General features: G+C 43.9%; 1 protein-coding gene across 1 annotated transcript in view; it reads left to right on the top strand.

The window, feature by feature from the left end:
- Positions 1 to 21660, top strand: part of wu:fj49a02 (myomegalin) — a 44486-nt gene extending 22826 nt beyond the window's left edge. The window contains 41 exon segments of the mRNA XM_034196126.1: positions 295 to 432; positions 520 to 639; positions 727 to 819; positions 928 to 1152; positions 1239 to 1397; positions 1483 to 1584; positions 1957 to 2094; positions 2222 to 2401; positions 2727 to 2921; positions 3006 to 3188; positions 3269 to 3385; positions 3474 to 3530; positions 4810 to 4916; positions 4998 to 5137; positions 7400 to 7521; positions 7685 to 7827; positions 7940 to 8201; positions 9076 to 9280; positions 9402 to 9518; positions 9610 to 9869; positions 10516 to 10730; positions 10907 to 11024; positions 11165 to 11252; positions 11255 to 11281; positions 11403 to 11457; positions 12449 to 12675; positions 12766 to 12870; positions 12976 to 13137; positions 13263 to 13517; positions 13786 to 13917; positions 13998 to 14114; positions 14196 to 14385; positions 14490 to 14611; positions 14937 to 15173; positions 15287 to 15388; positions 15594 to 15814; positions 15896 to 16039; positions 16523 to 16661; positions 17340 to 17386; positions 17582 to 17636; positions 18888 to 21660. Of these exon segments, the coding sequence (XP_034052017.1) occupies positions 295 to 432; positions 520 to 639; positions 727 to 819; positions 928 to 1152; positions 1239 to 1397; positions 1483 to 1584; positions 1957 to 2094; positions 2222 to 2401; positions 2727 to 2921; positions 3006 to 3188; positions 3269 to 3385; positions 3474 to 3530; positions 4810 to 4916; positions 4998 to 5137; positions 7400 to 7521; positions 7685 to 7827; positions 7940 to 8201; positions 9076 to 9280; positions 9402 to 9518; positions 9610 to 9869; positions 10516 to 10730; positions 10907 to 11024; positions 11165 to 11252; positions 11255 to 11281; positions 11403 to 11457; positions 12449 to 12675; positions 12766 to 12870; positions 12976 to 13137; positions 13263 to 13517; positions 13786 to 13917; positions 13998 to 14114; positions 14196 to 14385; positions 14490 to 14611; positions 14937 to 15173; positions 15287 to 15388; positions 15594 to 15814; positions 15896 to 16039; positions 16523 to 16661; positions 17340 to 17386; positions 17582 to 17636; positions 18888 to 19018 (5952 nt within the window). The 3' untranslated portion in view covers positions 19019 to 21660.
- The last annotated feature ends 568 nt before the right edge of the window (positions 21661 to 22228 follow it).

Raw genomic sequence — 22228 nt, 5'->3', positions numbered from 1 at the left:
TAATAGTGGCACAGAGCTCTTTGATCATGCTCCCTTGTGCTAACTCATGCATGCAACCTGCCACACACCACTTTAGAAGCTCTCTCCCCGACATGGCTTTTTACAAAGTACACACATGAATGATCAGAGTTTGTAAATGTTGTACACATGGTACACAACCCCTCTGTTTTTCTCACGACAAACAAATAATCTTGCACACAAATAATTCAGCTGCTGGATTTATTGAGAAGACTAATGAGCAAGTGAGTGGTTTTTATAAGTTGAAACACTCACATCCCTTCCTGTTCATTACAGAGCCTCGTTGAGGAGCAGCAGAGTCAACTGAACCAGTATGAGTGTGCGGCCGGGCAGTGTGTCAGAGAGCTGCAGAAGGCCCAGCTCCAGGTCCAATCCCTGCAGGCCAAGATCCATGAGAGCGAGGCCAACAACATGGTATGTCTCATTAAAAATATGCCTCATTATAATGAAATAGGCTTGATGAATCCACATAAGGTAACAGTGACCTTTCTCTGTCTGTAGAAGCTGCAGGAGAAGCTGCACGAGATGGAGTGTGAGCTGCGTTCAATCCGCCAGGCTGCTCAGAGTCAGGAGAGAACCATTCAGGGTCTCTCAGAGTCCATCAGCACCAAGGACAGTGAGGTTAGTGTTTGTATATGTTGTCAGCCTGTGTGAGATGATACCTGAGTTTGAAAAGGTTCTCATACCCCTGATTTATTCTGCGTTAAGGCCCAAGAGCTATACCAGCTGATGGAGGGGCAGAACTCGACTCTGTGTAAGCTGAGAGATATGATCCATCGCAACCAGCTTACTCAATGCAAGGTGAGACGTGGCACAAACCCTGATCCAGGATCATTCCTTATCAATAGTGAGAAATCTCGTCTCCAGCCTTATGACGTACTGAACTGGTTCTGTGTCCTCATTCTTTAGACTCCAGAGGGGGTCCGTGAGTCCGTAAAGCTCGCCCAGCTGCAGGGCGAGCTGCTGGCAGTGCAAAGCTCCTTGTTCTCCCTCGGGCTGGAGCTGGAGGCCAGCCAGAGGAGTGTGAGACAGAACCAGAGACAAGGAGAAGATATGTCCAGGTTTAAGGACAGACTCAACTCTGACCTACAGGAGGCGCAGCAGCACAGGGAGGTCACAGAAAAGCACAACCAGGTAAGTGTTGTCAATGTGTGAGGGTGAGAGAGGTCTTGGCAGTTTGAAGGATGCAGCATGTGTGACCTCTCCTCTTTGTTCTGCAGGATCTGCGATGCGCCCTTCAGAAAACTCGCTCTGAGCTTCAGGCTAAAGAAGCAGCTCTGAAGGAGGCCGAGGCAGAGAGACACACTGGGCTACAGGAGAAGGAGAGGAGCATCGCACAGCTCAAACACACTCTGCAGGACAAGGAGCAACAGCTACAGGTAATGTACACAATCCCAATCAATCGTTTCATACTATATGTAGTTTCACATTTCTGATCCTTTCTAAAAATCGTTGTATCTGTAGGAGTACTCCGAGATGATGGAGTCCACAGGAAGCTCCAAACCTAGAGATGCCCTGCTGGAGAAACTACGGGAGCGTATTACAGATAGAGACCGAGCTCTGGAGGTAAACACCCACACATGCACATTTATATACACAGCAGGGACATGAATGAATGTCAGCTCGGTATAAATAGTGAGATGACCCCAAACTACGGCTCCATGTAGACTTTGTTATCAATACGACAGTCATCCCTGTATACTACGGAGAGAAAAGACATAAGTATGCATCTTGCAACAGTCGAAAGTGCCATAGATAAATCATTATTACATTTCACAACCAACCAACATTAACTGTTCTGTTGCATCCCTATGGCAGTGTGAAAGAAGGAGCAGGAGTTTCAAATATTGCACACCTGCTCCTGAATATCACAGTACAGGGTGCCCAGAATAGCATCAGTGTGATTACAAAATATATTTCCTCCTCCGCCATCTGCAGCGCTCCATCGATGACAAGTTCCGCTGTGTGGAAGAGCGCGAGGGCCAGGTGAGGAGGCTGCAGCTCGCCCTCAGGGAGAAGGAGCGAGACCTGGAGAGACTGCGCTGCATCCTGTCCAACAACGAGGAGACCATCACGGTACGCTTGATTTTGGTCATAAAGCTCCTGGCTGAGCAGGAAGAGGAATTGTGGATTCTGTTTTTATTTTAGACAAATATGAGGAATAATATTTGTTGGTGTGTTTCCACCTGTGACTGAACTTCAGAGTCTGGACGCCCTGGTGCGCGGTAAAGATCTGGAGCTGGAGCAGGCGGCCGAGGCCTACAGGAACCTCCAGTGGCTGAAGCAGCAGAGCGAGGAGAAGGAGAGGAACACCCTGAGAGAGAAAGACTCCATCATCAGCCAGCTACAGGAGGCTCTGCAGACACACAGCCAGGAGGCACAGGTAACACACACACACTCTCTCATGTATTGCCCTTATTGTGATGGCAATGCCTGAAGCTTTAAAAAAACAGAACATGTAGACAAACCTGTGCTGCTTGTTTTGACTTTCTCAAACACAACAGGTGTTGACGAGGCTTGTTTTGTGTTGTGTGTGTGTGTGTGTGTGTGTGTGTGGTGTGTGTGTGTGTGTGTGTGTGTGTGTGTGTGTGTGTGTGTGTGTGTGTGTGTGTGTGTGTGTGTGTGTGTGTGTGTGTGTGTGTGTGTGTGTGTGTGTGTGTGTGTGTGTGTGTGTGTGTGTGTGTGTGTGTGTGTGTGTGTGTGTGTAGGATCTGACAGCCACCCTTGTTGCCAGAGTTCAGGCCGGTCCAACTGAGGTTGTAGAGGAGTTGAAGGCGCGGCTGGCGCTGAGAGAAAAGCTCTTCCAGGAACTGCTGTCAGACCGCAGTCGCCAGTCTAGTGAACACCGAGCACAGGTCCAGGACATGCTGAACACTCTCAGCTCCAAAGACCAGTATCTGCAGGTATATAAATCACTACCGAGCAAACTGCAGATTGAAAGTTTAAAAATAACCTGAGGCTAACCTGATATCTCCCTCTCTCTTTAGGACTCCTCCTACAGGCTCTCTCTTGTGATCAGTGAGCGGAGCGGCCAGCTGCAGGAGCTTCGCCGACACCTGTCCTCCAGAGAGCAAGAGCTGTGCAAGCTGAACCAGGAAAAGGAGAGGGAAACTGAAGGAGACACGGAGAATCTGCGGAGTCTCCTCAAAGAGAAAGAAGCCTTCATCAAGGTACATGTTTGTTTGCTTCCCTTGGCTTTCTCCCTTTCTCTCCTGTTCATTTGATCTGAACAGTATGTTTTATTCCTCAGGAGCTGATGCAGAGCCAGGAGGAGTCCATGCAGCCATCTTCCACAGACAGGGAAGACGAGATGACGGCTTTACAGGAGGAGTTGCAGCTGGTAGTCAAGAAGGAGAAGGAGGCTCAGGTATATACAGTATGTGGAACCTCTGGTGATGCATAACAACTATATTTTCCCCCTCTTTTTTTAACTCACTTGTGCCCTCTCCCTGCAGGAGGAGCTCTCTGCTCTGCGTTCATCTTTGGCTCACCAGGACATCACTGATCACCAAGTAGGAATTGGCCTTATTCTCTACAGATTAAACAGTGTGTGAAGATGCGGCTTAATAAAGCCCCCCTCGGCGGGGGCGTTTTTTTTTTTTTTCACGACACTGTGTCTCAGGGCATCTTAATATTTAAGAACCTATTAATGTGTTATACCAGATTAACGAGAATAATCTCAGCTAACTGACGATACAAACCATTTTTACCAAAACAAAAGTCTCATAAGAAGCATCTAAATGACCCCTGAGCGAAAAATGCTAACGCACTTTGGCACGGAACTCAAGATAAAAGATACCCTTATTACTTATCGTAGCTGCACTTACAAGATATCCGATTAAAGCTGAGGTTCCACAGATTATTTAGGTATATATATCATCACTGAGTGATCCGAACTCTTGACAGGGGAAGCAAACACAGACATCACAACACGTACCTTTACGTAGCTTTTACGGGAGATCGTCTCACCTTAGCTGTCAATCTGATCAAAAGACTTGTTCAATGGCATTAAAACGAGAAAAAACGCAGCTGAATCGGTTAATCCATAGGTTGATAATGTTTCTCTGGAATAATCTTTTTTTATTTATAATACATAATTCCATTTTTATGTAAAAATCGGAGAGTAAAAGTTAGCTGCTAATGGTAGCCACCAGAGTTATTGCAGCTTCCGGTTTTGGCTATGCGTCAGTCTCACACACACACATTACCAAATAAGGAGTATGTGGGAGTTCCCCTCGATTCCATTGGCTCTAGTGGTTAGAAAGAGATGTCAATCAGCAAAATCGAGCAAGGGGGGCCAGAGATAGGTCAAATTCACCCAAATGACCCCAGAAGTGTTTTTTTTTGCTAAATCTCTCTAAAAAGGTCAAATTTAACTTGTTTTGCATCAATCTTGATACAAGGTACTTATTATATGTTGTAGTTTGGATTCCTAAAGCTTTTAGTCTACCATCCCATCATTCAAGGGTGGTTTTCACTATAAGTAATTTTTTGTTTTTGGACGGACACAATCATTTACATTTTTTTACTGTGTTCAATCTGAATTTACTTTAAAATAAAAACATCTATATTGATTCTGACACTTCTACATCCAACTCACAGATGTAACCTTGCTTTGAGAAAAAGGATTATTAATTTATCCCTTTTAGAAGGGAAGATATGGTCATTTGTTCTGGGAATGTCATTTTCGAGCCTGAGACCTGAAAAACAGGCTCGGGGCTTAACAGGTTAATAGTATGTTTTCATTATGTGTCTGCTTCCTTCTCCACCCTGCCTGCCGTTCTGATGTAGTGTGTGCTGGAGCAGCTTGTGTCAGAGTACAACAAGCTGAATGATGCCTTGAGGGCGGAGAAGAGAGTGTACCAAAATCTCACGAACATTCACACCAGGAGTGACAGGTACAGACGCTGCACCCAGTGTTCCGGTGAAAACAGTAAGTCGCTGGGTTTTTGTTAAAGCAAGTATTTTTCTCTCCTCAGCTCTGAGAAGATCCAGGCCCTCCACACTGAGCTCGACTCGGTGCAGGCGCTCCGCAGACAGCTGGAGGAGGTCCTGGCCAAGACCCGTAACATGGCCGTGGTGCTGGAGCGGGAAGCTAACAGGCAGCCTGACTTTGGAGGTGGGCAGGGTCCAGAGGGCACTGTCACTAACGCTCTGTGATGTCTGACCACAGCACTGCTGAGTGACTTGGAGCTGCCTGGAGACGCTGAAAGTCAGATTTACAAAGAAAAGTGAATAGGATCAGGAAATTCTGCTCCAAGTGAGAATAAGAATCAAATCTGACTTTCTGTCTTCAGGCAGCTTTATCCACATAGCACAGGCACTACTTAAGTAGCAGAAGCCTGTTCAGATTAACCTCATTGATATGAAGTGGCAACGTGCAACCCAGAGTTTTTTTATTAATATATTTTGTGTGGTGTGAATATATTTTTGTATTGTTTCTAAAAACAGCCTGCGTATTGCTTTGCAGTGCGATTGTTCTGTATTGCCATTTCTGTGTGCTGTCTCTCACCGGTGTCACTCTTCCAGCCTATACCGTCACAGTGAAGTTACGTCTTGTGGAGAAACTCAAGCTCGTGCCTTACAGTGAAACGTCTCCCCATCCATCATTTGTTTTTATATCATCTGTTTGTGGACAGGATGTGCATACTCAACAAGGCCCAATATTAAATAGTAATCCCAAAAGATTTCTCTCATATAGTTGACCTGCTCTTTACATTTGAATCTGCTAATTACGCATGAAACATACGGTCAGCTATGTTAAAAATGCAGATGAATTTAAATTATGTTAGTTTAGTTTGTGTTGTTTTGATCTGCTTGTTGAACTTATGTCAGCCATAAAGCAAGATAATATACTATCAAGTCATTTTACTGTCTGGACTGTGCCCTCTATTCATCGTGAGATGTCAACGCCAGAAATAATACTTACCCATTAAATATTTACATTTGGTAGAGTTCATTTTCTGGGATATGTGCCCTGATCTCTCATCTAGCCTCAGAGATGGAATTCTTGTCAAAACTTTTTGTATTTTTAATTTAACAGAAATAAAAAAAATGGGCTGGCTTTTTGTCAAAAGCACTTCTGTTTGTTGTGTTTAATTGGGAATTTGTGTTTATAATATCCCAACTCTGAATTCCCCTATTTGGTCCCTTATAGACCTTCCTTCCTTCCCCAAAGATCAACCCACGGTTTGTTATCTATCCGAACCAATCCTATGCAACCCAGCCCCCGAGTATATTTAGTTTACTTATATAAGAAAACACATGTTATAAATGTGTTGAAAAATATTTCAACACATTTATAACATGTGTTTTCTTATATATCCAAAATATCTGAATGTGTCAACAGATTCAGTATGAACATGAAACTATAATGTAAATCAGCAGACATTTCTAATCCAATTGAGTGTTTCTCCCTCATGTCCGTCCTCATGCATGATGTGGCATGGTTTTCATGTGTGCATGGCTGTCCTGCTGTAATGCCCTATTGGATATTCACAACACTAAAATGCCCGATTCACTAAATAAGGGAAACTCATGTGAGCCCTTCTACTGACATTCTGAAAAAAAGCATGAAATCCACATTTGTTGAAATGACAAAGAAACACAGTGTGTCCTTTTCTATATGTTTGTAGTATGAGAGTGGTGACAATATGTAGAGCCACAGTGTGTAAACAGGGCCCCACATTCAGTCACTTAAGCTTACAGAGCACATTGTTGTACAATATATAATAACCCAGCAGGTAGCTCCATGAACCTTTTGCCATCTCAAAAAGATATTTCATAAATGTGATTTTAAGTAATCCAATAATCCCCCAAAAATGCACCAAGCAACTTAACTTACACACCCATACACAAATCGACTGATACCAAGTGTGGTGTGTGTGTGTGTGTGTGTGTGTGTGTCATTAGGGCCTATTATGTTATACAATATTCCTTTAAAGTCCCTGTCAGTCACTTTCCACTGATACCTCTTTTTCATGTATACTTACTTTAACACACAACAGTAAACATGCATCATACATACTCAGTATTAAGCCCAAAATCACCACAACACTTGTGTGAATGTATAATATTATATAGTATATATATCCATTTACATAGTTTCTGAACACATACACACTCCCCTCCCGGTTGTTCTGCCTCCAGTGTGTTTTTGGGTGGCAGGCAACGTATGACAAAGCATTTCCCTTTAGTCCCATGACTTCCAAACAAGGGATTCAGCGTACAAAGAGAGATAATGGGGTAGACACGACAGTGGATACAGGAGAGGGAGGAACATACAAATAGTAAGAATAAGAAGTGGAACAGAGGATTAAGAGATAAACAAAGGGGGTAATAAAGGTGGATTTTGTGCTTATATGGTTGTTGTGTTTTCCAGAGCTCAGCACAGAGGAGGAGGAGGAGGAGGAGGGAGATGATGAAGAAGGCAGCAGTGACGAGTTCACTGACAGCATAGAGGATGATGAAAAAGTGACAGCCAGAAGTTTGGCCTCCATTCAGGTAAGATACTTTTATGAACATTTGAATATTAAATCCCTTTAGATCGATGTTTGTAACCCGATATTTATGGATCTCTTACTTATTTTAACCTTGGAGAAAGCCGTTGATTACTTAAACAGTTGCACATACATAATTTAATATATTTCTTTTGACATGTGTTAAGGTTTGTGGAGCTGAGGGTGTGACAAGCGCGCTGGTGTCTGATGTGAAGCAGCTTGAGGACGCAAAGAACACACTTGAAGTCCAGCTTAAAGAAATAAAGTCACAATTGGAGAGGGATGGATACAACTCCGTAGCTCAGATGAGGTGCGTATTTGTTTGCTGATCACTTGAAACTCGACATTATTGCATGTATGGAGCAAGAAATGTGATAGTGATCTTGCTTTCAACTTTTGTCTTTCTTCCCGTCATCTGCCAGGAGTGCACTGCAGGGTCTACAGCAAGAGAAGCAAGCTCTGAAAGACAGTCGAGGACTGAACCAGGAAGAGGAGGAGGAGGAGGAAGAAGAAGAAGAGGATTGGGATATCGAGGAAGAAGATGAAGAGGAGGAGGAAACATCTCCGGTGCCGGCAGGGAAGCGTGGTCATCTGTGTGTCAGTCTGAGTGACGACCATGGAAAGAGGGACTGCAAGAGGCCGCGCTGTCTGACCACCCCTCATCACACACAACAGCCTGAGACGGTAACAACAGAATCACACTTTTAGTGATTTACTGCAGCAGCTTGTAACTATCTATCTCAGATATTTATATATATAGCTGCTGCAAAGTTTATTCAGATTATTTGAACTCTGAGGCGTTAAAGATTTTCAGGGTTTTCCAATAAAGGTAGAAAGCACAAGTCTGTTGAAAGTGAATATGATAGGCATGAAATATGCTTATTATTGAGGTATTTTGTGGTACATTGTAACAAAAATGTATGTAAAAAAAAAAAGTTTTTTTTATCTCTCCTTCAACAAATCTGAAAATGATTTTACTATTAAGAGAGAAACATGTCAAACAATATTATACTTGGTAATGGAAAAGGGGCTCAAATAAGAAGAAAATATCGTAAAACAACGAAGGCATGAAAAAGCTGTATGAAAGAGTATAAAATCGTCAATAATCCAGGTTGAAACTTCTATTTGTTATTTAAAATTAATCTGGTTTTAAAGCTCATAATATATTTTGCATGTCAAACGATACTTTGGTAAAAAACATCAGACACCAGATGGATTTAACACAAGTTATGCCCCACCTCTGTAACCAAAGCAATCTCATTGCTGGTTTCAAGAAGTATTTCAGTAAACTGTGTTGGAGCAGCGTTGCCTCCAGGCCCTGCCCTCCTGCTCTCATCACCAGGTCTCCATTCACAGGCTCTGTGTGCGGGTGTTTTGTTATTTTAGTCTCATGATTGTTTATATAAGTGAGATCATCCCGCTGTGCCTTCAGTAAATTCTGCTATTTGTATAATAAGCATGTCAAATAAAACGTATTTTCTCATGTTAAAATGACGTACCTGTGATATCCTTTTTGTGTATTACAAATCAGAGTTGCTTAAACCCTTTGCTGTTGCAGGAAGTGGAGCCTCCTGGTGACAGCAGTGAGGTGGGAGTGCTCTGGCAGGATATAGAGGAGGGTCTTCGTGAACAAGCGTCCCGCCTGAGCTCCAATCTGGCTGTGAGCCACCAAGAAAACAGAGAGCTGCAGGAGAGGCTGATGGTGTCCGAGGCAACGGTGCACGCTCAGGCCGAACAACTGAAGGACTACAGAGATCTGCTCAGTGAGTCACTCTCAGGAACACTCATGAAGAAGTGTTATTAGACACATGGAAGAACAAACACATGCTCAAAACCTTAATCAAACTCTGAGAGTGAAGTTATTTATTTCCCTTGTCTCGGCAGCCGAGACATCCGTCCAGCAGGCCAATAAGCAGGTGCAGGTGGACCTCCAGGATCTGGGGTACGAGACTTGTGGTCGTAGTGAGAACGAAGCAGAGAGAGAAGACGCCAGCAGCCCAGGTGACAAACACATTCCCCTCCAACATAAACACCCCATGTTCTCTCCTGCAAATACACTCAATAATCCTACATCTCTCTCTCCCTCCTTCAGAGTTTGATGACCTGGAGATGTGCACATCACTGTCCAATCAGCAGGACTACGAGGGTGGGGGCGGCAGCTGGTACGCTGGCAGCAGTAACACAGATGGTTATGAAATGGGCGATGAGTCCGCCTCTCTGCAGCATCTCGTCCAGGATCTCCGCTCTCAGCTGACCCGCTGCCACAAGGTGATCCGGGGGCTGCAGCTGCGAGTCCGCTCCCTGTCCACCACCAGCGACTACGCCTCCAGCCTGGAGAGAACCCCCCGCAAGGTACTGGAACAATAACAAGCTACTGTAACATTAACCAGCTACTCTACATGGTCTTTCAGGAGTATTTAAAGGTCCCCTCTTATGCAAAATGCACTTTTTGATGTCTTTTATACATAAATATTTGTCCCCGGTGTGTCAGGAAACTCACAAAGTGTTAGAAAACAAAACCCTCTCTCTTTTCCTCCGTACCCAAATCTCAAAAATCAGGGGTCAACGGAGCTGATCCAGATTTGCTGCCGATATTACATAATATCGGAAATGTGGGCTGGCTTTACGCCCACGGCCCTATCAGAAACGTCGCTATCGGAAACATTGCCTGACGTGTTTTGGAAGTAATATGGTCTGTGTTTACATTAGCAAGCATCGCTAACACTCAGAGCTAACCTGTACTGGAGAGAGTGTGTAAAAAAGCAGGAAATTAAAAAAGGAACTCACCTTGTGGTAAACCTGCAAGAGAAAAAGTATTTGGGCTCCATACTGTTTCAGAAATAATCCTTGATGTGGTTTGGAACATGATGGCGTTTAATCACGGCAGCTTTTAGCTGTATCTGAGCAGAGCAGACCTCACTGTTTGCCTGCGTGCATAATCGCATAATAGGTGAGCTTTAAGTCTAACAAAGATGCACATTTTATCCTCACCTTCTAGGTAAACTGGGCCTTTGAGACGTCACCGGCCCCCAGCGGTGTAGAAGAGGATGAAGGCTGGATGTCAGACACCCAAGGGGTCCGCTCGGTGTCCAAGCCCAGCAGGGAGCTGCAGGAACTGATGGCACGAGTTGCTTCACTGGAGTCGCAGCTTAAAAGCTCCAGACTGGAGGGCAAAGGCCAAGCAGAGGAGGGGAAATGTGCCACCTGGCCTGGGTGAGGGGACATAGACAGAGAGGCCATGATAAAAGATAGAAGTAGCTGTTAGACCCTGTGTACCGTAAAGGCCTTTTTATTTGATCTAAAATCATTTAATAGCTGCACATAAGTATAAAAAGTCATCCTACCTACAGCCCTCTATTAATACTGTGGTTATAATAATCCCTTTCCAGGAAGTACAACACTCTGATCCAGGCTCAAGCTCGGGAGCTGTCTCATCTGAGGCAGAGGATGAGAGAGGGGCAAGGAGTCTGCCATATCCTCACCCAACACCTGGGTGGACACCACCAAGTGCTGAACACTTTTTCTGCAAACTCAATCAATCATTAAACTACATTCAACTGCATATGACCAAAATGCGGGAGAATAATATAAGTGTTACATTTTTGGCTTTAATCCTTAAACTTGCTCAAATTCTCAACATCGCACAGGCCTTCGAGGAGCTGCTGCGGGCGAATGATATAGATTACTACATGGGTCAGAGCTTCAGGGAGCAGCTGGCACAAAACTCTGCCCTGGCACAAGAGCGGTCGCCAAGATCATTGGACGTTAAGAAAAATCTTTCCAAATCAGAATAGAAATGTTTTATAATTTCTCATTCTTGTGCACAAATTGTAAATGTTTAACATTTCCTCTCACCATTTCCTCTCTCCTGTTGTATTTCCATAGGTGAACGTGCAGAGAGCCACGATGACAAGGCAGGCCATGAGTTGCTTGCACTACGGTGAGTCAGCATTCAGAAACAGACACATTGTAATCCCTAAACCTTTGCAACTAGCAAAAGAATGGCCTACAGAAGCGCCTGCAGCGTTTGTGATCTGTGGACCTCCGTGAAGTTATTAGCCTTCTTTGTGGAGCACTTACTCTGTCCTAGTGATTAGTTTACCTTGTCATGTGACACGCTGCGGCACACCACATGGCTCCTTATGGTGGAGTAGACAGAAGGGTGCTGTTAATCCACATAAAGGCCACAGCATGGAGCCTTCACCCTTAAGTTGCTTTAGTTGAATGGACTTACAGTACAGGTGTCCCAGCAGCAGCTTAAGAGGCTCAGGGGGGACTGTGTGGCTGTGTGTCCCTTTTTCTTCATTCAGTCCTAGTACTTGTGAAAGATGGTTTCCGTTGGAGTCTCTTATACATGGATTTATGTTATTTTGACTTCATTTATAACTACTTTCTTTGGAGTTTTGGTTAAAAAATCCCCTTTCGGATACTGATATTTTTACTCAAATCAGAAGACGAAGAGTCTGTAGTGCATCAAGAACTTTCTTTCTGGACTGGACTGATGGTGTGATGGCTCCTCTCTGGAAATCTATGATGAACAGCTCCATATACAGGGACTCTTTGTGGTCTTTCTCTACCGCTCGAAGCCAAGCAAGAGAGACGGCTTGTGTTAGGATGGTGTTGGAGAGAAACAGGGAGCTCTTGCTTTGGCAACTCAAACAGTAAGGGAAATGACTTCACATAGGTGCATTCACTTTAGGAAGATCTGTCTACATACAGCAGATGGTTGACTTGAAATCATCAAAAAGATTCATGAAATAAAAATGGCAAATATATTAAAAAGACTTGGATTCATTCGTTGCAACAAAAAAATGTATACTATATTGGTTTCACCAAAAAAAATGGAAGCCAGTTTTCCTTTCCTCCCTCTTTGTTAACAACTGCTGAGTATTCCATTTATAAATGGTTGATTCTCTTGTGTGCATGTGCAGGCTGAGTAAAGAGCTTCAGCAGAAAGATAAAATCATCGAGTCCCTCCACACCAAGCTGCAGCAGCGTCCAGATACCCCGTCCAGCTGCCACGCCCTCTCTGAGACCACCGACCAATCAGACAGGACGTCCTTGGTGTCCGATGAGTACAGAACCAACGAAGACCTGGAGATGTGCTCCGATTTAGAATACCAGGAGGGGCTGCCGGGACACGGATCAGAACGAGACGGTAAAGTTAATTCCCCTGTTCCTCCTCTCCGTGTTTGAGAAATACCTCTTCTATCCACTTTCACTCCCTCTTTCCATTCCCCTCCTTTAGTCCCTCCATCCTCTATTCCTCCTCATGGCTTCCTCAAGACCTCCAGCAGCTGTCCCAACATGCTTTGCTCCGCCCCTGTGGGTTTCACCAGTCACTCCTCCAGAGGTACAAGAGTTACAGATGGCTATGAAAAGCAAAGTACCCCAACATTTTTCCTTTTTCCTCATCCTTCATTTTCTGTTTGTGTCACTTCCTGTCATCCTCCTCCAGCCCTTTTCAGTGATCCCGTCTCCTTCTCCTTGTCTGGCCCCTGTGGCCCTGACGCCTGGGGCAGAGAGGTTTATTCTGCCCCCCGGCCCAGGGCCCTGTCTGTGCTCGCTGTCCGCCCAGAGCTGGACACGCTGTACAGACAGATGATGGAGAGGAACAGGGGTGAGGGCCGGGAGTGGTGTGCCATGTGTAGAAAGCTTCAATTAAGATAATAATATCTACGATCATTTCCCTTTCCTTCTTACATCATGGGTCACATACTTTCCCTTCTGTGTGGGTGTTTCCAGGCTTTGCTGTCCCCCATGACAAGCCTCTGTTCAGCCTCTCACCTGGTGGCCACAACCAGCACGACCTCTCCAGCTACAGCCAGCTCTCCCATCATGCCTTTCAACAGTATCCACTGGGTGGCATTCCCGAAAGCCACTCGCTGAAGTCGGACTCAGGTCGTTTGACAGGAGGGACTCTGTGGGACATGGAGAACAGGGGTCAGCACGGCGGAGGGTACTCTGGGTCGGGACACCTGCAGGGAGGCAGCCATACAGGTGAGACTCCATACTGTTATTATGAAAGTACATTCGAACAAGCAGTCACATAATAATAAAATGTATTCATAAGGCAGCTTTCATAACACAAAATGCATGTAAAAGGGCTTTACAGGATAATAAAATTAACAAAATAGGTCATGAGAACAACACAGGTATAACAAAGTCAGACATTATTGTAATATGTAATTAATTCAAAGCAAGATTAAAAAAAAAAAGTGTTGTGCAATTTCTGAAAATATATTACTCTTATGCTGTTTGTATCTAGGGGTACATTTGATGGAGGAGCACCTGCGGGAGGTGCGGTGTCTCCGTCAGCGTCTGGAGGAGTCCATCAGGACCAATGAGAGGCTCCGACTGCAGCTGGAAGAGAGACTGGCCTCCAATGGGCGTGACGGAGGTATTGTAGCACTCATTACAACACTCTTCATGTTCTTCGTGCAATAAATTGCATAACATAACCCCTGTTTATTTCTCCAGGGGCACCTACAAACATCTATATCCAGGGACTGGACACAGTCACTCAGCTGTCCAATGAGATCCGAGTCCTGAAGGAAGAAAATGTGGGCCTACAGTCACGCCTGCAGGCCAGCACAGGTAACATCTGAAAGCCAGCTAAATATTTCATTATGATCTTTGGGAATACACCATAACCCATACTAAACTCTCCTCTCACAGACACATGTGAGGAGGTGGTGCAGCTGCGGGAAGCGGTGTTTACAGCTCGCGCTCGCCTGAAACAAGCAGAGCTGGAGGCGGAGCAGTGGAAAGAGGAGCTGAGACGACTGCAGGCTCACAGCCAGGAACAGGGCCAGCAGATTCACATCCTGAGGCAGGAGCGGCTGGCCAGCCAGGAGAAAACCAACAGGTTGGTGCTGAATCAAACAGTGACTGATTAGTAGAGAAAACTGCGTATGTATGTGGGTATAAATATCTACTCTTTGACTGAAATGCGCTGTGATGTTTCCTCAGGCTCCAGCATGAGGTGTCTCTCCTGCAGCAGCAGCTCTGTGAGAGCAGAGAGCTCATACACTCCCTGCAGAACGAACTACAAGTGTACGATCAAGTGTGTTCCAGCACAAAAGCCAAGAAAGGTCAGTGTGCTCTTTTTACACTAGCTATGTTTAATACCCACCCCTTTTTAAATGTAACACTTTGGCTCCATCTGGTGATTGTATTAAGAATGGCGTTATGGGACACTGGTATAAATTGACAAACAATAAACCTAAGTTGCTTAAATTCTGCCTACTGTATGATTGAACCTTTTAAACATGTTAAAATCCAAAGTAATGCCTACATTTTGCTTTTAATATCTACCCAATATTACTGTAATATTGTGCTAGAATAAAACCCTTGAATTCTGCACTGAAGCAGAATTATTCCCACTCTCCGCTCAGTGACGGTGTGTTTCGTCTCCAGGCTTCCTGTGTGAGCTGCCAGGTCTGCCGGTGGAGCTGGGCGAGCTGCTGGGGGAGGTGAGGAGTCTGAGAGCTCAGCTGCAGAACAGCGTCCAGGAGAACAGTGCTCTCAAACAGCTGGAGCTCCACAAGCAGCTGGAGCAGAAGCTGGGTATGGGCTCCCCTCGGACCCCCTCCCTCTCCGCCCTCACTGCCAGTCCGCAGAGAGATAACTTCTACAGGCGACAGCTACTGCACGGTGAGACATTCTTCTTTCTATAACACTTAATAACAACATCATGTTTGTACGGCTCATCGTGGTGTGGTTTGCTGTGTGTCCAAGCCTGGTGTGTGTTTCTGTGATCTCCACAGACCCTGCTCCTTCTCCTCCGGTCAGGGACATTGGTCTGTTTAACTGCGGGTCCCCCGGTCCCCCCTACTCAGACCTGGATGACAGCCACAGCACTGCCAATGGTGTGACTTTAACCGCACTGCATGTCTGTGACTTAATCTAAATGACTGTGAAGATACTGTGTTGCTCTGTAACAGTTATCACTCCTTGTTTTTCAGTAGTTTGCCTGACGGAATATGTTTGAATCACTCTCTTCTGCAATACAAGAAATACAATCATCATTCAGAGTTATTTCCCCATATACATTCATGCTCTTTTTGCCTCCAGCAGAACCTCTCGACCCTCACTCTGAGCTGGAGGGCGACGCCCCTGATGGATCGTTTGCAAACCGCAATGGGCGTCACGCCATCGGCCATGTGGATGACTTCGGCGCTCTGCAGCAGCAAGTGCTAGAGGGCCGGAGCCTCGTCCAGCGCATGGAGACCGCCCTGCAGGCCTGCCTCGGCCCCCCGCTGCTGGAGGGCGACCGGAAACAGAGCAGTGAGCTGGTGAGAGCCATGTATTTATTTATTATATTACAAAAATGATGACACGTTTAAAGTAAATATCTAACTGAGCTCTGTATGCAGGGACTGGACTATGGATGTGTGAAGAGTCTGCTGTCCAACACCAAGACTCTGAGGCAGATCCTGGAGGAGGCCATGTCTCTGCTGAAGATGTTCTGGAGAGCAGCGCTGCCGAGCTCTGACCCCTCCATGCAGAACCTCAAGAAGGTGCAGGAGACATATTTTATTATAACCCCAGCATGTTTCCCTAGCATGTCTGTGCCACTCAGCATTACGCCTATTTGTTCCCACTAAAGAACATAATCACTTTAAATGTTTCAAAAATATAACCAGATTTTCAAACAAGGTTAAATCTTTCCTAAAACAGCAGAACATTTTCTTTCCAAAAGTTACTCTCAGGCGTAGAATGTGTTTATTTATTTGTTATGGTAAACATGATACTTGGAGCACCTGTGTGGCTCAAGATGTGTCTATTGTTTTTCAGTGGAGCTCATTGTCACACAAGCAATACTATGTGGTGCTAATGTTCAATGACTTGTTGAGAAAAATCAACACCTCTATCCTAGTGAAACCCAAACATGTTTCAAAAGAAAGCAGACCTTCTAACCAAATGTCACTTTGTGTGTGTGTGTGTGTGTGTGTGTGTGTGTGTGTGTGTGTGTGTGTGTGCGTGTGTGTGATGTCGTGTAGGAGCAGTGTATGCAGGAGGAGATCTTGTCCCTGAAGCTGCGTGTGTCGGAGCAGGAAGAGGTTCTTAAGGGGACGATTCAAAGACTGAGGAGCACCAGCCGCACCAAGGAGAACATGGAGCACTTCATAGTCAACCAGTGTAAGTGTTTTTCTGTGTGTGTGAAAGGGAGAGCAAGGGAGATTAAGAGAGACACAAAGCCATGGGTATTGGTCGCACAGACGGACAAGGATAATTTCAAGTGCCGTTTGGTGCATGGCCATGTAATTGTACCCAGGCTGAGAGGGGAAAGAAATGTAGGAAGGGCGAGTGCTAAACAAAACCAAATAAGGTTTGAGTGAAGGAAGTGAGACAACACTGCTTGTCAAGGCCGGATTAACCATATGGGCAACCTGGGCAACCTTTTTTTTCTTTTTCGGGCACAACCTCACTCATCATACATTGTTTTAAATGACACTCACTCTTCACCATAAATAACACAGCTTGTCTATAGGGTCATGAGCGCTCAGTGCCAGGCCCCTGGAGGTACTAATCCGGCCTTGCTGCTTGTCCTCTCTTGGAAGTGAGGAGAAATCCCTGGCTGGGGATTGGACAGAAACAATAAACAATCATTCACAGATCTGCAATGCACACTATTAGAGATTACACTTAAAAAGACAAGTTTTGTATTTATAACCCAGGTCCAAATGCTCAAAGACCTAAAAGGAGTTATCTTAACACATGCAGAACATACAGTGTTTATGTAGAGGTATCATCTGTCTGCCTGTCATTTTTATAAATACAATATATAAAAACCTATTTTCCTTGTTGTTTTTGCAGTGTCAAGGACTCGTGATGTGCTGAAGAAAGCCAGAACAAATTTAGAGGTAAGCAAAATCACCTTCATATCCAGTATATCATCATTCTGTAGGTTATATGTGTGCATTCTCCACAGTATTATTATGTGTACAAGTACTTTGTGATGTCCCTGGTGTCTTTTTGATGTGAATTCATCACTTTCGGCTTTCTGCCTCACTTGTTCCTTCATCCTGCGTTTGTCTCTCCTCTTTGAAACCTCCCAGAAGAATGAGCTGAGACTTTCCTCTCTAAGCTCCTCCTCTTCCTCTCCTTACGCTGGTAAATGTTTGACATCTTGTGATCTTGCAAACAGGTACATGTTGTCCCAGATGCAGTATGACTTTAGTAGTTTGAGGCCTATTGTTTAAACTGTAGGTCTTAAGGTCTGTGGCAGCTTTTACCTCCGTGTGGTTTTGCTTTCTCTCACCATGCTGAAATCACTGCCTTGTCATCTCGTCACCGCCAACTGCATCCTGTAACTCACTGTTTATGACATTTCATGACATGACATTTCAGCTTTAATAATGTTTATTAGGGATGATTAAACATGAGGTTATCCTGAGTAGAAAAAACACATGGCTCCACGAAGCGCTTTATTTTACCGCGGTGTGTATTCACCTGATCTTAAAATCCCACCACAACGACTCAGCTGTTGTAATAGCTGTATTTACCATTAAGAGGCCCTGATTTGTTCCCACAACACTGACACCAAATTACACACACCCCTCCACTCAGATAACACTGCACTAAAGTATTGTTTACTTCCACATGCCCCTGTATTAAAGTTGAGTCTATTCATAGCTTCTAACCCTACAGTTATCCCTGGAATAGCTGCACGCTGCAGTTTCCATCCTGTGTGTGTGTGATGTCACAGCCTTGCTATAGGATGATCGCACAACAACATGTATGTGACCGCTTCAAAAACAAGGTTTCACTGCTACCCCTGAATATGATCGGTGTCATCAACACCCAAACAGCACAGAGCACTGTGTGTGTGTGTGTGCGTGCGTGCGATTTCTTTTTACGATTAACATTAACATAACAAAAACATTAGCAGTAAAAAGTTCTTGCTGTGATGTTACTTTGATTTAAAAGGAATAATTTAACATATTAATAAATATATGTATTCTCTCTTTTTCATGAGGTAGTTGAGACAATGTATTCCACTATCATGTTTTATAGGTAAAACATGAAACTACCGCCAGGACACGATTAGCCTAGCTTAGCATAACGTCTGGAAACAGTTAGCGCACACCGTCCGAAGATACCTGTACCCATAAAGCTTACTAATTAACACTTAATTGCATAGATCAGTGATCAAGGAATTGTCCAGCTAATATGTGGTCTCCTGGCTCTAGCTTCCTATTGGTTTACAGTGTGGTATTTTCTGATACAACTCTTGGCAAAATTGGTGTATGAGCTCAAATATTTCTTTAACATTTCACCTCGGACGCAGTTTTTCCTGTAACAGGAATGTTGAATAATAACTTGCATCCTGATTTCCCGCTCTCTTTCTGTCCATAAACCCAGATGAGGACCCAGGAGTTTCTGCCAGAGAGCGGCCTGCTCATCGCAGTTTCCTGAAAATCAGCAGTGCTTCCGGAGCTGCAGCCAATCAACGTCCAGCAGCGAGGAAGCGCAGCAGCCAATGCCTGCTTTAGACTTTTAAAGAACCAGCCTCAACGCTACCACCTCTTACCTCTAACCTCTTATAGCCAAGATATAACACCCCCCAGCCTCTTTACAGCCCCCCGACACCAGCCTTTTTGTCCCACCAAGCCTCCGTCCCGCCATGAGAGTGCTTCCTCCCTCCTCCAGGCAATATGTGCGCAGTATAATCTGCACCTTGAGCCTTACCAAACTTCCTAAACCCCCAATTTCCCCTTCCCCCTCCATGTGTTATTGTCTTTGAGTGATACAGTTGGCAGTGTGACAGAAGAAGGTGTTTGAAATGTGCCTCTGGTGGTTTAGTGACGTGCGTCCAACTGATGGAGCTGGTTGAAGATGCTCCTAGAAACTGATCTCAGAACAGGTGTCTGTTCCTAAAACTGATTTTTGGTTTCATGGATTGTAAAACAGAAACTTTCAGGATAATTAAACCTGATTTAGGCATTTTAAAATATAACATAACTTGCCAATTAAAACCATGAGTTTCCATAGTACACCCTGAGATCTGTATCTAAGAGCATCCTCTTTTGAGAGCCAGGCAGCCTGTGGACGGAAAAGATGTTCCTGCATGTTAAATCGTGGCTTGAGAGAGGAATTCTGTACACATGTACACACACATTTATATCTGTATGTGTGATCTAAAACGGCTCACTCAAAGACAACACTTCCTCAACTTCAACTGCCACAGAAATGCAAGTGTACTTCTCGTGGCGCTTTTAAGGACTTTTTTTGTTGCAAATGCAATGCAAAGAACAATGACATCCACGATGTACCACTACACACAGTGGAGGAATGTAGAGGAGGTAGGCGATCGATGCGAAACAAGTTGTGTACTAGCTGTACTGGTATTTGTGGAAGCTTCTGAATGCTATTTTAGGGTTCTAATGGTACGTTTTGGCATGTACCTACATTTGAAAAACTGAATACTTCAAAAACATGGGAGTAGATCGATCCGGTTGGTTGTGATTTCCTAAGCAAAATGTAGGATTGAAAACAAATTAAAAACAGAGGTTAAAGTGCTGAAATGGAACCGGGCTAAACACGCGTATTCAAGCTCCTCTGTAGGAGTTCTCATACGAGCATGTGCAATAATGATGTTTCATGAATGATCATGCTGCACCGAGTTATTATTTAATATTTAGCTTGACACTGGATTATTAGTCACACTCTATATAACGTTAGGACACGATTAGTGTTACGATTGTACTATTTGCCAGAGTGTTGATGCATGACAGAGATTGTAAACACCTAAGCTATGGAACAGGGGATTGCCAATACTTGCCAAAGTTTAAACTTCTAACTTACAGTACTTTGACTTGCCTTATCCATGCGAATGACAAACCCAGGTCTGATCAGACCGCAGGGATACCGAGGTGTCTTCTTTTCAGAGAGCCTCCAGAACCACAGAGACGGTAACCGTTAGACAGATTGCTCAGTGTATTTCGAATTGTGTGACGGAAATTAGCTCCTTTTTTGGACCAAAACTCAACAGAGTGGATTTTTCCCACGTGGCCATATGCTATTGTCTTTATTTTATTTCTCTTGGTTCAGGCCGTCCCAGCATTCCCATGGCAATGGCAATATAGGTTATCAAGTTCTTATAGATGATGCAAACTTTGGCAATCTACTGGTAGGACCATTGTTCTTTGATTCACTCACTCATAACAGTTCAAATTAAGTTTGATGTGTTCTTGCTGTACATTTGCCATTTTATGCTGTATATTACCTGCTGGTTCTGTTTAAACGTGTGTGTGTGTGTGTGTGTGTGTGTGTGTGTGTGTGTGTGTGTGCGTGTGCGTGTGGGTTCCTATGTGTGTGCGTGCGTGTTAAAAAACATCCAACATTTGCTTTTTGCAAAGTTGATTTTCTGGGTAGCTGTGCAATAGCGTTATATTATTTTGATGTTAAACATCATGGTATTACGAGTATGTTTGCTGCGATTTATATGCATTGTGTCAATTTGTATCAATTAGTCACATAGGCTGTGTCTGATTAGAAACCACAAACTATGCCTTCATGATATCTAAGTCACTGATCACAATCATCACCTATAACAAAGCTCTGATAATGTTGCTTCGCTTGCCTTTATATTTAGCCTGAGAGCTGCAATCTGCTCTCAGCGGCCAACATGAACTAGTGCTCATCTACCTGAGATCTGCCAAATTAGGTTTTGTTTGCGCTCGAGTCTTAGGAAAAAGACTGAAGATGCCAAGTATTTTAATAGAGATAACAAGTTTGATATTTCCTTTTTGAAATGTAAAGGGAAATGTTTTGAAGAATTGTCTACTGTAAAAAGAAAGTCAGTGAAAGATTGTGAAACGTTGGATCCACAAAGCACCTTGTTGGAGCGTAAGCAAAGCCTTTTTGCTATTTGTTATTAAGAAGGGAATCAAACAGCAGTTTGATGTTTTGTTGGTTCTGCGTTACATGTGTATATAATGCTATTTGATTGGTGCAATTTTTATGTGGTTGGAAAGCAGCTTTTTCTGAGTTTGTGCATAAGGAACTAGGACGCCGATACAGGACTCGAATAGATCCTGTCTCTGATGACAGTTAACAGTGTACTGTGTTGGAAAAAGTATTAGCAATGACAGATTTGTGGAAAGAATGAATAAAAAAAACACTTCAAAAAGTTTGTGTGGATGACTTTTGGTTCTTGTTTTATATTAAATCCCCTTTAGCTTCTGCCTGGTAAATGTTTGGACCTTAATTCCTAAAAGAGTATCTAAGCTGCAGGAAGACAACAGAATGACAGAGACCGTAAGCATGTCTTCATTTCAAGGTTATAGTCAATTTGTCATTCTGGCTTTTGTAAAAAGAATATCTAAGTGATTTCTCCAGAACCAAAAGCTGACAGGCATCAGGTCAAAAACATACATTTTAAAGTATTGATATGGTACACATAAATAATCTTGTTTCATTAACCCAGAATACAGAATATGGCTTCTTACACCAGAAGAAGAAAAGAGTTAACTAGACAGAAACTATAGGACCAGCGTGTCCTTTCTTTATTTGCAAACAAGTAAAACCTTGTAGGCTACAGTGAATCATCACACTTGTTCTGCAAAGCATTTCAAAACATTCATGAAACGGTTGTAAAATTCAAGTTTTGGATTAAACGCCTCGTCCACGGCACTTGTCCACACTCCCTTATCGTATCTGTAAGTCTTATAAACTCTTTGGACAACATGGCTAGGCTGAAC

The sequence above is a fragment of the Gymnodraco acuticeps genome, unplaced genomic scaffold (genome assembly GCF_902827175.1).
Source record: "Gymnodraco acuticeps unplaced genomic scaffold, fGymAcu1.1, whole genome shotgun sequence".
Lineage (NCBI taxonomy): Eukaryota > Metazoa > Chordata > Actinopteri > Perciformes > Bathydraconidae > Gymnodraco > Gymnodraco acuticeps.
The sequence above is the reverse complement of the archived record's forward strand: the minus strand, read 5'-3'. Positions and strand labels throughout refer to the sequence as shown.